The 15,520-nt window shown below is 35.7% G+C and overlaps 1 protein-coding gene across 1 annotated transcript; it reads left to right on the forward strand.

The window, feature by feature from the left end:
- Positions 1–1,111: 1,111 nt before the first annotated feature.
- On the forward strand, positions 1,112–7,756 carry LOC134851376 (uncharacterized). The gene is made up of 4 exons (XM_063867433.1): positions 1,112–1,442; positions 1,753–1,899; positions 7,037–7,195; positions 7,500–7,756. The coding sequence occupies exons 1-4, from the start codon at positions 1,311–1,313 to the stop codon at positions 7,599–7,601; spliced, it is 540 nt and encodes a 179-aa protein (XP_063723503.1). The 5' UTR covers positions 1,112–1,310; the 3' UTR covers positions 7,602–7,756.
- Positions 7,757–15,520: the final 7,764 nt, after the last annotated feature.

Consider the following 15,520-nt stretch of genomic DNA (forward strand, 5'->3'; position numbering starts at 1 on the left):
GTTAGAGGATGATGCGGCTGTTCTAATCTTTCTTGTACTGCAGTTTTTATATTTCTTATATTTGAACAATTGAGGCCAAAGTGTTGAAAATTTAGTACGTGAATTTATTACCAAACTAGAAACCCATTTTGTTGTCATATATAACGTCGTAAATTTGATAGATCATCGTAAATTTAATCTTTTTATATGGCAAGGGGGGCGATAGAAGAGCCTAAAAGTAGGTTAATTGAACTTTTCGAAACATTCCAAAACGCTATTGTTTCAGCCAAGTAGAACCCACATTAACCAAAATGATTACAATTTCCTAGATTCTGAATTTTGTGCTTGAATTTCCTTTTAAAATTTATAGAGCTAAACCTAAAACTTTTCTCATCTCGTTTTAATTGGTAAGGCGGCAGTGGTAAATTTAAGGCGCGGAGAATTTTAAATCAGGTTTAACATGTAAGATTATAAACTTAGGAGCTAAAAAAATATAGACTAGAAAGCTAAAAGAATGGTTCAAGTATCTCTTTTAATCGAAGGATTGGTGGTTCGAGACCCAGCATGATCCGTGCGCGTTTCTTGAGAACAAAGTAAAACAACCTGCAAATCTCTGCAAAGACCCGATTAACTCGTATTTTCTCCATAATTTTTTGAGGAACCAACCGTCTCACTTTCCTTAGATAGTTTTACACTCCTGGTAGATCATCTGATGTTCTCAGAAATCAAGTTTCTCCTTTTTTAAATTTTGCCCCGCGCCATATATCAAACAAAATTCTCTATATTTTAAAATACATATTTACTCATATTAATCATATTAATTGCCATTCTGTACGTGGTAAGGCGTTTCAGTTCAACTTCGGTCAGCCCTGATAAGAAAAATATACCAGTAATAAAGGCTGTTAATTTATTTATTCTTTTTCGAACCCCTGTTTGATCAATCACAGAGTTGTTGACCCACTGACAAAACGGCTCCCGAACTATGTTTGGATACCGATACGACCATAAAAGTTCAGCGGCGATAATCCTATGATGCAATTTTGATTAAATGTGTTTCCATGGTTTGTCAAACATGCAAAATAAACTTTGACCAATGAACTGTGAAGTTTTTGGGAAGTTCGAGCCATAGTTTTGGTTACGGGTATTTTCATAGCTTTGTATTTGTATTTGGTACAACACTGATAAGATTTAAATACTTTAGTTTAACTTGTTATACCGATAAGAAGTTAACTATTTATTGACCATTTCCGCCCTCGATCAGTTAACTTAATCCACCGACTTACAATTTAAGTTTGGAATTAGAAGAAAAAATCGAAAAACAGTTGACTAAAATGTTGACAAAATTAGCTCTCCTAACTCTGATATCTCTGGCAATTGTCAATGGAAAAACGACGAATAGACAACACTGGAAGAAAATAGGAAAAGATGTCAAATGTAAGGAAGGTCTCAACAATCTGGACTTGGTAAGTTTTCCAATCTACGTTGAAGGCGATTAAGTTTTATTTTTCAGTTTTTTCTTTTTCGTCGCTTTACAGTAACCAGAAATTAGCGCTTGTGGTGTCTTGGGATGCAAATCGTGCATGATTTCTTGCAAGGTAATTCTGAAAAACTTCAAAAATCTTCATTTGCGGTAGAAAACTGGCTGAAAACACGCTTAGATCTGATGGTTTTTTTGCCTAAAATGCTAGGTTTTTTTCGGCCAGGTTATTTTTATTCATAAGCGCTCAAGCTCATGAGATACTTTCAAGAGTTGTTTTTTCTTTGTTATTATAGGCTTCGGAGCTTCTGGATTTGCTAAATAACAAGCAATGCCCAATGATCAATCTGCAGTGCGTGGCAGCCTACAACAACCCCTATGTGAATCTGCCCCTGTTCCAGATGCAGACCTCAGACCCCCAGGACGCACAGTTCGTAATTGAGGTAAGTGATTGTATTTCATTCAGAATTTAAAAAGTTATACCGATTCGCTTATGGGCTGGGAGGGGGAGGGGGGGTTATTTAGAAATCAGACAGTTATGTGTAGGTGTTGGGAGGGAAAAGGGGCGTAAGTCATTGCAGGAGAGGGTTTTTGAGCCCCCCTTGTCCCCAAACAGGCTCTCGCATTGCGATTCAATCTTCAACAAAAGGAAGGTCATTCTGTTATTTTTTACCGTATCCATTTTTGACAGATCAATTAGGACGTTCAACGACAATTTTTTTCAAAACTATATACACGCAGTACTGCTCGTATACTAGGCCGAAGCCCTGAATGTTCCGAGTAGCCCTCAATTGGTCTCCAAAACTTTTGGTAAAAAATTATTCATAAATTAAAAATTTGGACTGTCAATATCAATTTGAAGTGTTGAAACTTCAGTCGTTATAAGAAAATACAGTGCTGATTTAAATTCTCCGGACAAAACAAATAAAAATCGAATTTTCAAACGCGTTTTTCTCAAATTACACTGAAACTACTTTGTTAATTGATGAGAAAACTATATCACAAGAAGCGTCCTGCATAGCCCAACAAAGTTTAAGAAGAGTTAAATCTCCAAAAACCAGTATAAGAGAAAAAGTTTTTACTTGATAGTCAATAAATGTAATTTTTACTATATAAAAACCAGAATATCTGTTTAAAAACAAATTTTAAACAATTTGCGCAAACTTTTGGAGATTTAACCATTCTCAATTTTTGTTGGGCTATGTAGGACACTTCTTGTGATATAATTTTCTGATCAATTAACAAAATAGTTTCAGTGTAATTCTTGATTAATTGAAAAAAGCCAAAATATTCCATTTTTCGGGTAAAATTTTGGTTGAGAATTTTGGAGAAAAAATTGCACCATAAAAATTTTGATGAAATTCTAAGCAACTTTTGTTCTCTTCACTTTTTGTCTAATCTTAACCCAATTTGAGAAAGACGCGTTTGAAAATTCAAGTTTTGTTTATTTTGTCCGGATAATTTAAATCAGCACTGTATTATGACCAGTTAGCGTGCGTGGTTTCAATTTTTCAATTTAGAACAATTTTGTGTGCGGTATGAAAATCTGAGTTACGCTTTCGCGAGGTCTTCAAATTGTTAAATGTTCATTTCAAGAATGCATAGCACACCCAATGAGGAACACGTACATTCCAGCTTCGATCCCCATTCTCAAACAAAATTTCTCGTACAAACTGTGAACGAAATTCCACACTCCTGCAAGAGGCTTGAGACGCGCCGACTCATGGGTCGCGCAAAAGTCTAAACATGGGTCGCGCAAAGTTGCAACAACATTCGCGCAAATTTGCAACATGGGTCGCTTAAAGTCGCAACATGTGTCATGCAAAGTCGCAACATATCCGTTATGGGTCGCTCAAAGTCGGAACATGGGTTGCGCAAAGTAAAGACATTGGTCACGCAACATAGCTCAAAAAGGGGTCACGCAAAATTGCAACATATGGTCGCAGCATACCTGATTTGGGTAGCAATGGTCTCAACATACCCATTTTGAGCCGCAATGGTCGGAAAATACGTCCTTGACCTCGACCCGGAAAATTTCTATTCATTAAATCATATATCTGGCTTACTCTTCGTTTTAATGACGCTAGCACTAAGCTTGGATTTATATTCCTAAACAGTAAATTATGATTTATGCTCCCGCATGTAACATTGCGTAAGTAAAAAAGTTGGTCAAAAACAGGCGCCAAAAACAAAGTCAGGATGTGTAATTTGATTTTCGATGGTAGGTAAAGATAAACAAATTGCAATACAGTATATACTTAAGTTCAGAATTTCAATGGGCAACATTTGGAAGGTTTATATAGAGCAGCATGCTTCTGGAAGAGCTCATTTTGCAAAGCAATTAAAGAGTCGGCAAACACCTATCAAGCAAGAATAAAATCAAGCAAGATAAGCAAAAAGCACTAAGTGACTAATTTTTTTGTTGAAAGGACAAGTTACGGAAAGTTTGATGGCTATTCTCAAGGACGAAGAACCGAATAGGCGAAAGACTCACGGGCGAAGAATCGAAAACAAAAACAGTCGAGAAAGAAACCAATTCACTTATTAAGAAGAGTCAATTGCCGTTCAATTAAAAAGAACTAAATGAAACACCATTCGGCTTGTTTTATAACGAAACCCTTGCGAAATGTAAAATTTGTTACAATTCGCCGGCGGCCAGTGACAATTTGAAAGTTTTTGCATATTTCTGCCAATTTCAATATCAAGTTCCTGGAAATGTTTACTTTTTTGAGAGTTTAATGCTTTCGTTCCAAATTTTAGAATACTGAAACCTGATTGGCTGCTTTTTTTTCGTCCGTTCGATTTTTCGCGTATCAGGGATTCCAAAGAAAGTTTCATCAAAACAAAAATTGAGCGATGTATCGACTAGCATAAAGCTCGACTAACATGAAAGTTTTAAAATTGAAAATTGTATCAACTAACAGAAAAATCACAAAAATCATATCTAGTTAAAGTTAAAATCACTATAACAAAAATATTCGTGAATCACAATTTTTTCACACTTTTCATAATTGGCGCGAAAAATACTGTTCGGTTCAATCCATTAAAGGTTGGAAGCGCGACTTATTACAAATAAATAAATAAATTCGTTTTCTTGTTGTTTGTTCAGTCCCTCAAATGCTCATTTTTCTGTTTCTCAGAAATGAAAGTTTCAATTTGACCGGATTATGATTGTAGTTTTATGTTTCTGAGGATGAGCGGATTATGATGGTTGTTTTGAATTTTTGAAAGATTAAGCTAATAAAAGTATGCTAGTCTCTACAATTTCATGTTTTCTAACTTTTAGTCGAGCTTTATGCTAGTCGAGCGATCCCCAAAAAATTGTTTTGGTAGATAACACAACAACCGTTTAACAGGTTGAGATTGCGGCTGTTAGTGAAAATAATTTTTGTATCAACAAAACAGAGTTTAAAAATGGTCCACAGTTAAGCTTTGGATAGAAAACCCACAATTTCTACAATACCGCGCAACTGGCTGCAAAAGTCAACTTGTGGCAAAAAACATTAGTACGAAAACTCGCCAGGTTTTAAAATAAAATTTAAAATCAAAAAAATTTTCAAAGTGGCTGTTGGGCGATCTAAGCAAGCGCTGCCTCTATGCTTCAATAACCGGCTCTATACTTCGTATAAGGAATTATCGTCTGTTGGCTCAGAACACGTTGGTGCGACTGCGGTATTCAGTATATTGCGAGTTGTTTTTTTTTGGACCAAGTTAACATCCTCACCCCTAAACAAGTTTAGGGGAGGATGTTAACTTGATTCTAATTTGGGATTTTTCAGCCAATCAGAATCGAGCATTTTAAATTAATTTTAATTTAAATTAAGCGCTGGGGTGGAGGATCTTAACTTTGTCTATTAGGGAGGGGGGAGGGGGGGTGGTCGAATGTTAACTTGATCCGACAAAACTTATTTCCGAAATTTTGTGAGTATTCTGACCGTTATTTTTTCTAATAAGTACCATGCCATAATTGTTCACAAAAGAATAAGTCTTTCTTCTGAAATCAAATATGAAATCAACTTGAAAAAAAAAACTAGCGATATTTTAAGAATTTAAATCATCGGAGCTTTTTTTTGTATTTTGCTCACCTTAATATTTTAAGGGTTTAGATTCGGGGGCGGATTTTGGGGGGTTGGTAGGCGGATGCCCCCTCCCCTCCCCCCTTCGGGGATTTGCCCCTCACCCACCAAAGGTATTATTTTATGACATCCATTTTGACCGAAGAACCCTAAACTTTTTTGAAGGCGCCTTGGGCGCCAACAAATACTAATTTTGAAGGGGAGCGCATGTCAAAGAAAACGCTCTGTTGGTCAAAATTTTCCAAAAAGTGCCCAAAAACGGTATTTTTGACCTGTTTTTTTTTTCCTAAAATTTGTCTGCGGCTCAAAACTTTTCATGAAAATAATGTCTTTATAAGGTTCTGGGAGCGCTCGAAAACTTTTTGAAAATCCACCCCCTCCCCTTGAGAAATACCTATATCCGCCCTTGCATAGTTACAACTTATCTTAACACGTCTGGTCCAAAAACGTGTTCAGGTGATTGTCGCTCACCAAGTTATATGTTCATTAATTTGTAATGCAACTTGATTTAGATTTACAAACAAATATTTTAAATTTGCCATTTACAGATTTCGCGCGCAATATTCAAACCATTTCTTTGACATATTTATCGTACCGGTTCTATAACTTTCTCGATATTCAATAACACGACAGAGACAGACTAATTCTACGGATGCTACGAAAATTTTGATCTACTCACGCACTAAATTGTTTTAAAAGTGGAGCAATTCAGTGAGTGAGTTGATGACCTCAAAACAACATCACTAAGGCGTTTGTTTATGTAGCTTTGGAATAAAACAACTTGCCACAAAAACAGCTCGCATGAAAATCGATTTTGATTGGCTGAAAAATCCCAACTTAGAACCAAGTTAACATCCCCTAAACGTGTTTAGAGGGAAGGATGTTAACTTGGTCCGTTTTGTCGATTGTCGATCTTTTTTTAGTCGATGAAATTGATTTTCCGAATTCTCCCAAAGCATTAAAAGACTTCTTTTTTGCCAATTTTTTTGCACTGCATGTAAAATTTTGAAAAATCAGGCCAAAAAAGGCATTTTTTGGCACTTTTTGGAAATTTTTGACCAAAAAATCGTTTTTTGGCGCGCGCTCCCCCCTCACAATTAGTCTATATTGGTCCGTCAGCCAAAAATGAAAATCACAAAATAGTACAAAGGTCCGCCCCGCCCCCCTCGCCTCTAAATCCGCCCTTGGATAGAGCAATCCAATTTTGAGAATTCAAGTCAATTGCTTCCCTTGTCTATTTAGAACCTTATACAAACCACCTAAAGAGAGTTTTACGGAACCTTTTCAGCAAATGTTTACATTTTAACGACCCTAAATGTTTGTATAGTTTCCAAAGAACCTCTCAAAAATCTGCCTGCTGATTACGGTAATTGAATCTTTCTTATTGAGCCGAGCTTATAGCTCCGATAGCAAACTGTAAAGATTTTTTTTTATAAAATCTACTTTTTGAATACTTTTTTACAGTTTTTTTTAAAATATATTTTAAGTTGAAAGCTGTTATTAGGTATTGTGCTACAAAGGCCCTGGTCAGTTGAAAAACAGCAATGGCAACACCAGTTTCCTCGAGTTCGTGGCCGACACTGAGCTGAAGAAGGTCACGGAGACCCAAATAGACACGTTCACCTTCTACCCCGACTTACAAGATATGTCCAAATACGACAAGGTCAGGTTAACGAGAAATTTGAAAAAAAAAGATTGAAATTAAATTAGAAAAAAATATGAAATAAATTGACATAAAACCCGTAATTTTTTCAATTCTTAGACTCATTTTTGTTTCAAGGAAGTGGGAAGTGTTCGAAATGAATTTAAATTGTAGTTCAAATCAATTATATGACCTTTTGATAACCTAGATTCTAGTTTTCTAGTTTTTTTATGGCTGTCCTATTACAAATTGAACTATGATGCGCAGCGGGTTCAATTATATTATTCGATCAATGAACTGTATTTATTTCTCTGCTCAACTGCAGGACTTCGTCATGTACTACAATGTGGGAGCCAGAGGCCAAACCAGTGTCGGAATTGTAGCAATCGCCCTAGCTGTTCCTGTCATTCTTCAATATTTCTTCTGAACTTATTAAACAGAATTGATATAAAGTGTAGTGCATCTGACGAGTTTGTATTAATAAATACTAAAAAATTTTGGTGAAATGGAAAATTATTAATTTAAAAACTATGGAAATTAAAATAATTGCTTTTTTTTTCTGAATAAAAGTCTTTTAAATCATGTAATTTTTAGCATTGGCCTTTGCGATTATTAGATACCGTAATAGTTGAATTACCGTAATTCGAAAAAATAGTTGAAAAAATAGCGAATTGATTCTGTTTTGAACTTCAGTTCCGTTTGTGCTTGAAGCAAAACATGCCTGAACTTAAATAGGAAACCTCAGTTTTGATTCACAAAAAATTTATACCTTAGTGGCTTAATTTAAGCGCAAATTTATGCTTTTACTCTCTAAAAGGCCAATTTTTAAAGAAGATTTTGGACAATATTTGCTTTGAGTTTTTAATCTATTTAGATCGACCGTCTGCAAATAATTTGAACTACCCTCTCTGAAAATTTGATTTTTTAAATGAAACACTTAATTGAACATTCCAGGTCTGCAAATGCCAGCTTTCACCATTTGTAGCAAATTTATCTATATTTCTTAAACTTAATTTATAGGCAAATCATTAAACTTGGTTACTATCTATCACAGTAAGCCAATGGATTTAGCAAAGTTTCGAAAAACACACCTTTGGAAGTTGTTTGGCTTTTCCTTTTTATGGTAGTGCGTTTTCATTTCGCCCAAAAAAGTTTCATAGAGGATAGCTTTGATCCTTTGCTCCGATATATCCGATATATATATATATATATATATATATATATATATATATATATATATATATACATGTGTGTGTGCGCCCTCTCTCTCTCGGGAATTTTTTGCCTACCTTACATCTTTAATGAAAATGGGGATACAGAAAATCTAACTAAAGTTAGACTGCTCGCAAGAAATTGGTATAAGAGAAAATAGTTTTCAATAACAAATGATTAAGTATTCAGAAAAAATCGTATGATGATCAAATATCAAATTTCAAGTTCACAAACAGTTTTTTTCATGAACTACCTAAAAATTACAAATAGAAACAAACTAATCATCACGAATAGTTTCAAATGAATTGAAAGTTGACTTGCAGTCATAAGAGGATTTTCTAAGCCATAACAAATGGACGCCTTTAGTTTAACCTATATGTCAGAGTAAAGATTTGCTCAAAAACTGTGAGCAATGAACTCATACAAGGTGCACTCGGAATCATACTCCTAAGCCACGGGAACAAATTAGGCAGTGAAAATCTAGTTTGGAGAAACATCGCTGCCTTGCTTAATATTTTATTTCACACCGATAAAGTTGAATCTTTGGGCTGTTTACGCCAAAAATTTATTTCCTCTTCTTTCAAAAATTGCCCTGAGGGTTCTCAGTATTCCTAAGTCGAGTGCGACTATGTTCGCTTTCATTCATTTTTGTTTTCATTCATTCGCTTTCATTCTTTCAAAGAGTATTTTCGCTTTCATTCATTCAAAAAATCTTAATCGACTTTCAGTCGAAAGAGCAGATAAACTTGTTTTCATATACTGCAATGCTGCTTTACTTGATAATACTAATCATAATGAATGTTTCGGGGATTTTGAGTTTGTGTAAATTGAACAGTCTTCAAACTTGTTAGTTTCATGCGGACCCTGATTTTTGAAACTTACTAGTAAGAAAAGTAACTTACTAGTAGAAAGGGGTAACTTACTAGTAACTTACTAGTAAGCAAATTTTACTCACTAGTAACTGCATTTTTTCAATTAACATATTCGAAGAATATTAGAAAATAAGCTTGAAGGAGGAACCTTTTGACAAAATGTTTGAAAGACCTGTGAAGACGAAGATTTTTTATAGCGAGAAAGACTCATGACTAAGAATCATGGACTCGTTTAAGATGGAAGTAAATAGTTGGGCTTTAAGATGCGACCTTGTGTTCGACTGTTTGTTTCGAGTTTGGGTTCGATTTTATCTTTCGACCTTGATCTCCATTTTATATTTCGATCTTTTTGGTCGACGTTATGTTTCGAGTTTGAGTTCGACTTCATGCTCCGTTTCGTCTCTGTGTTCGACTAGAGGGCCTTCTCGACTATGATTCGGTCACACTCTGAATCACAAAACTCAACCCGGGTAATATGAAGAAATTAAATTATACAAAGAAAGTCTGACAATTTCCGAGACGGAATGTACACTTAAACGAGTTGAAAGATAACAATTATGAGCTGACAACATAAGCTACGACTGTTCTCGCTAGAATTCATAGCGAGAAAAAAACCAAGGTCGTTACTGATGAATTTTCGGGTGAACGATGCACTGTGTGTGAGAAAAAAACGAAAAAATGAAAGATCAAAACAAAGATCACAAATTTTTGAGACTCTGTTTTAAATTTGATTTATTAATGTTTTCATTTTGCGTTTTTTATGACATTGGAATCTGCGGGGGCGTTCAACAGTGCCGAAGTACAACAGTGCCGAAAAGGTGGGAAAATTTCAGCTAACGCAATTTCGAAAGAGCGGAAAATTACTGACGCTAATTATCTAAAAAAATCACTCCAATTTTGGCACCAAAATGTCTGCAACTGCAAATAAAACAATTATTTTGGCGCCAAAACGTCTGAATTGCAAATTTTCTCACTCAAAATCTTTAAGTGTCACTTAAGATTGTTAACGTTTGCCGTTTAATTTTTGATTGCCGCGCTTAGGTGCGTATTCATAGGTCCCAAAATGAAAAGTCAGTCCCATAAGTTCCAAAATAAAAAAGCAGTCGCATAAGTCTTTTCAATTGTTCAAAAGATTAAATGAGCCGAGTCTCGATTTAAGGTCGCAGCTGGGCGCGCTACGCGCACGTCGTCGCTTCGCGGCAAAAACCGGCTCTAAATTTTGTATAGAGTCCTACCCTTTGGTGGCAAGCTCGCAACACGTTGGCGCGGCTGCGGCGGTCACTATTATGCAGCCTCAGTTTATGCTGCTTGAACAGTATATAATCAATCCAGCAATTCGTTGGCTCAAATTTCAACCAATCAGAACTCAATAAGATAAATTTTGGGACTTATGCGACTGATTATTGTTTTGAGAGCTATGAATATTGGAACCTATGGGAATTCACCCGCATATGTTGAAATTTGTTCATAACTTCGGCACTGTTGACAAAGTTTTCATTTTCGGCATTGTTGAAACAATTTTTTTTCGGCACTGTTGTACTTCGGCACTGTTGTACTTCGGCACTGTTGTACTGTTCCAGTTCTGCTTCTAAATACCAAAATTAATGGCAGTTCATTATTCTTTGTTGACTTGTAATTTCCGATAATTACGGTTAATTTACGTATGAAATGAAATGTTATCAATCAGCCAGCTACCCGAAACCAATCTACCTCAGAACCAAAACGAAGCAGAATTAACGACGACGAAAAACAAAGCGATACTGATTTTTAACCAGGGTGAGAAGATTGATCGGAGTGACAAAGGAGTATGGAGTACGAAAGTCTACTCACAAAGAAAAGGGTTGAATCTGAGCTAAGCAGAAAAAAAGAGTGAAAGAGCCGAAAGACAAGCGAGCGTATATATGGTTTAGAAACTCCTTGGGGAAAACGAATTCTGACAAAAAAGAAGAATGAGGAATGAAGAAGAAGAAAAGATGATATGGCTACCAGAAAACTGATTTTTTTTGTCACTGATGATGAACCATTGTTGGATCAAGTGAACAAAAAAGAAGAAGAAGGTTCGATAGGACGAACATCAGAACTTCACGGCGTGGGAAGCCAATACGTTTGAGTTTACAAAGTTCGACTGTACACATGAATAAAATAGCGAAATTAGCGAAGCCTTTCAGAATGAAGTTGTTTAACAAGGCTAAGCAGGGTGAGTTTTTGAGTTTTCGAAAAAAAGTGAGACTACGACCGTCAAACAAGCCTTATAAGTGCTCAGGCAATCAATCGAATCAAAAGATACCTGAAATACGATGTGTTGCCACTTGAAAAAATATGGAGTTGAGGCCCGTACCGAAAAAACTCTTTATTTCTGACCTGAAACACTTTGTATCTAATCTAACTTCGGTTCAGAAATGCTTTTTAAAATGTTTAAATAAAGCATGGATTTTCTTTAAATTCTTCAATTTTCATCCTAATTCTGATCAGAAATTAGCTAAATCTAGGCTATTTCTAGTTAGAAAAATGGTTCTCCTGGTGGGGCTCCAACCCTGACCTTCTGATTTCTAGACATTTTCTCTATCCACTAGGCTCTAGGCCTTGATGTAGTACGGTAGTTTTAGCAGTATAACAGTTGTTATAACAAGTGTATGTTTGTATTGTATTGCTACTGTTATTTTGTATACTCGAAACCTGTTTATCTCGTTGCGGTTGAGCAGTGAACTGATTATTCTGGTTATTTTGGTTACTTTGGTTACTGATTATTCTGGTTATTTTTTTCCAGAAACTGTTTAAATCTAAGTAGAAAACAAATAAATCACTTCTGTACGGAAAATACGGGAAAACTAGGCTAGATATTCTATATAAAGTTTCTATCTAGAAAAACAGCTTAGGTTGGGTACGGGAGGGGGGAGGAGGACACTGCGGTCTCAAAACTAGTGTGATTTTATGTGTTGGCGATAGGGTTGTACGGATTTACTCACTAGTAAGTAAGTTACTAGTAAACGTACTAGTAGCTTACTAGTAATAAAAATAAGGCATATTACTAGTAAGTTGAACAAAATAAATTTTTGTAAAGAAATGTGGCTCAATTATAATGAGCGTGAGTTTTCACACCTCATGAAAACTGCCTAACGCGCATGACTAATCAGTCTGCAGACTGTATGTAAATCCAACGCGATCAATAACAAAGGCTGCGCTGATTGGCTGATGAGGTACATTTTCGCATTCATTTTCGCGCGCTTATCCGTTTCAGTTAGTTTTGTTCATTGAAATGAAATACGAAATCACATCAAGTCTCAGAGATAAAAGCACGGCTACGGCTACTGCAAGACATGTGGGCAACGGATTTTTTGGGGCCTATAGAAGCTCGAAAGTCACAAACGGGGGGCAAATGCAATGGCCAGAATCCTGCCGAGAAACTACTGACGGGCCGACGGCTGACGGACCCTAAAAATTTTCTAAATACAAATTTGGACAGGGGAGAGCGCCTAAAAACGCTGTACTGGCCTGTTTTGTCAAAATTTTCAGAGTAATTTCAAATTGTCAAAATAACATTACTTCATTCTCTGAGTAAAATCTCACCCGTTTGATCTTCTGAAATACAGGTTTGAGCACTTCATGTTATGGCCAAAGATACATTAACACCAGTTACACAACAGTTCACAAAAAATCGTTCGCAGTGCGCTTCGGGATTTTTTTTGCCTTCCTTACATCCTTAATGAAAATGGGGATACAGAAAATCTCACTAAAATTAGACTACTATCAAGAAATTGTGTATAAGAGAAAATAGTTTTCAATAACAAATGTTTAAAAATTCAGAAGAAATCGTATGATGATCAAATATCAAATTTCAAGTTAACAAACAGTTTTTTTCATGAACTACCTTAAAGTTACAAATAGAAACAAACTAATCATCACGAATAGTTTCAAATTATTTGAAAGTTGACTTGCAGTCATAAGAGGATTTTAAAAGCCATAACAAATGGACGCCATTAGTTTAACCTATATGTCAGAGTAAAGATTTGCTCAAAAACTGTGAGCAATGAACTCATACAAGGTGCACTCAGAATCATACTCCTAAGCCACGGGAACAAATTAGGCAGTGAAAATATAATTTTGAAAAACTTCGCTGCATTGCTTAACATTTTTTTTCACACCGATAAAGTCCAAGTTTTGGGCTGTTTACGCCAAACATTTATTTCCTCTTCTTTCAAAAATTGCCCTGAGGGTGCTCAGTATTCCTAAGTCGAGTGCGACTATTTTCGCTTTCATTCATTTGCTTTCATTCTTTCAAACAGTATTTTCGCTTTCATTCATTCAAAAAATAGTAATCGACTTTCAGTCGAAAGAGCAGATAAACTTGTTTTCATATACTGCAATGCTGCTTTATTTGATAATACTAATCATAATGGATGTTTCGCGGATTTTGAGTTTGTGTAAATTGAACAGTCTTCAAACTTGTTAGTTTCAAGCAGACCCTGATCTTTTGAAACTTACTAGTTAGAAAAGTAACTTACTAGTAGAAAAGGGTAACTTACTAGTAACTTACTAGTAAGCAAATTTTACTCACTAGTAACTGCATTTTTTCAATTAATATATTCGAAGAATATTAGAAAATAAGCTTGCAGAAGGAACCTTTTGACAAAATGTTTGAAAGACCTGAGAAGACGAAGATGTTTTATAGCGAGAAAGACTGATGACTAAGAATCATGGACTCGTCTAAGACGGAAGTAAATAGTTGGGCTTTACGATGCGACCTTGTGTTCGATTGTTTGTTTCGAGTTTGGGTTCGATTTTATCTTTCGACCTTGATCTCCATTTTATATTTCGATCTTTTTGGTCGACGTTATGTTTCGAGTTTGAGTTCGACTTCATGCTCCGTTTCGTCTCTGTGTTCGACTAGAGGGCCTTCTCGACTATGATTCGTTCAAACTCTGAATCACAAAACTTAACCCGGGTAATATGGAGAAATTAAAAGATAAAAAAAAACTGACACTTTCCGAGACGGAATTTAGACTTAACCGAGTTGAAAAAAAAAACAATTATGTGCTAACAACATAAGCAACGACGACGAAAAACAAACGGGCAAAGCGATACTGATTGTTAACCAGGGCAAGGAATATTGATCAAAGTCACAAAGGAGAATGGAGTGCGAAAGTCTACTCACAAAAAAGTGTCTGACCTAAGCAGAAAAAAAAGAGACTGAAAGAGTCGAATGATAAGCGAGTATATATATGGTTTAGAAACTCCATGTGGAAAAACGAATTCCTGCAAAAAAGAAGAATGAGGAATGAAGAAGAAGAATAAAAGATATGGCTACCAGAAAACTGATTTTTTTGTCACTGATGATGAACCTTTATTGGATCAAGTGAAAGAAAAAGAAGAAGAAGTTTTGATAGGACGAGCATCAGAACTTCACGGCGTGGGAAGCCATTACGTCTGAGTTTATCATGTTCGACTGTACACATGAATAAAATAGCGAAATAAGCAAAGCCTTTCAGAATGAAGTTATTTAGCAAGGCTAAGCAGGGTGAGTTTTTGAGTTTTCGAAAAAAAAAAAGTGAGACTACGACCGTCAAACAAGCCTTATAAGTGCTCAGGCAATCAATCGAATCAAAATATACCTGAAATACGATGTGTTGCCACTTGAAAAAATATGCAGTGGGCGCCCGTGTCGAAAAAACTCTTTATTTCTGACCTGAAACACTTGATATCTAATCTAACTTTTGGTCAGAAATTCTTTCAAAAATGTTCAAGTAAAGCGTGGATTTTCTTTAATTCTATCCTAACTCTGATCAGAAATTAGCTAAATTTAGGGCATTTCTAGCTAGAAAAATGGGTCTTCTTTTCTCTGTTTTCTCTATCCACTAGGCTGTATGCCTTGATGTAGTTCGGTAGATTTAGCAGTATAACAGTTGTTATAACAAGTGTAGGTTCGTATTGTATTGCTACTGTTATTTTATATACTCGAAACCTGTTTATCTCGTTGCGGTTGAGCAGTGAACTGATTATTCTGGTTATTTTGGTTACTTTGGTTACTGATTATTCTGGTTATTTCTTTCCAGAAACTGTTTAACTCTAAGTAGAAAACAAATAGATCTTTTCTGTACGGAAATTACGGGAAAACTAGGCTAGATATTCTATTTAAAGTTTCTATCTAGAAAAACAGCTTCCGTTGGGTACGGGAGGGGGGTCTGGACACTGCGGTCTAAAAGTAGTGTGCTTTTATGTGTTGGCGATAGGGTTGTGCGGATTTACTCACTAGGAAATTTCAAGT

This window comes from Symsagittifera roscoffensis, chromosome 7 (genome assembly GCF_963678635.1).
Source record: "Symsagittifera roscoffensis chromosome 7, txSymRosc1.1, whole genome shotgun sequence".
NCBI lineage: Eukaryota > Metazoa > Xenacoelomorpha > Acoela > Convolutidae > Symsagittifera > Symsagittifera roscoffensis.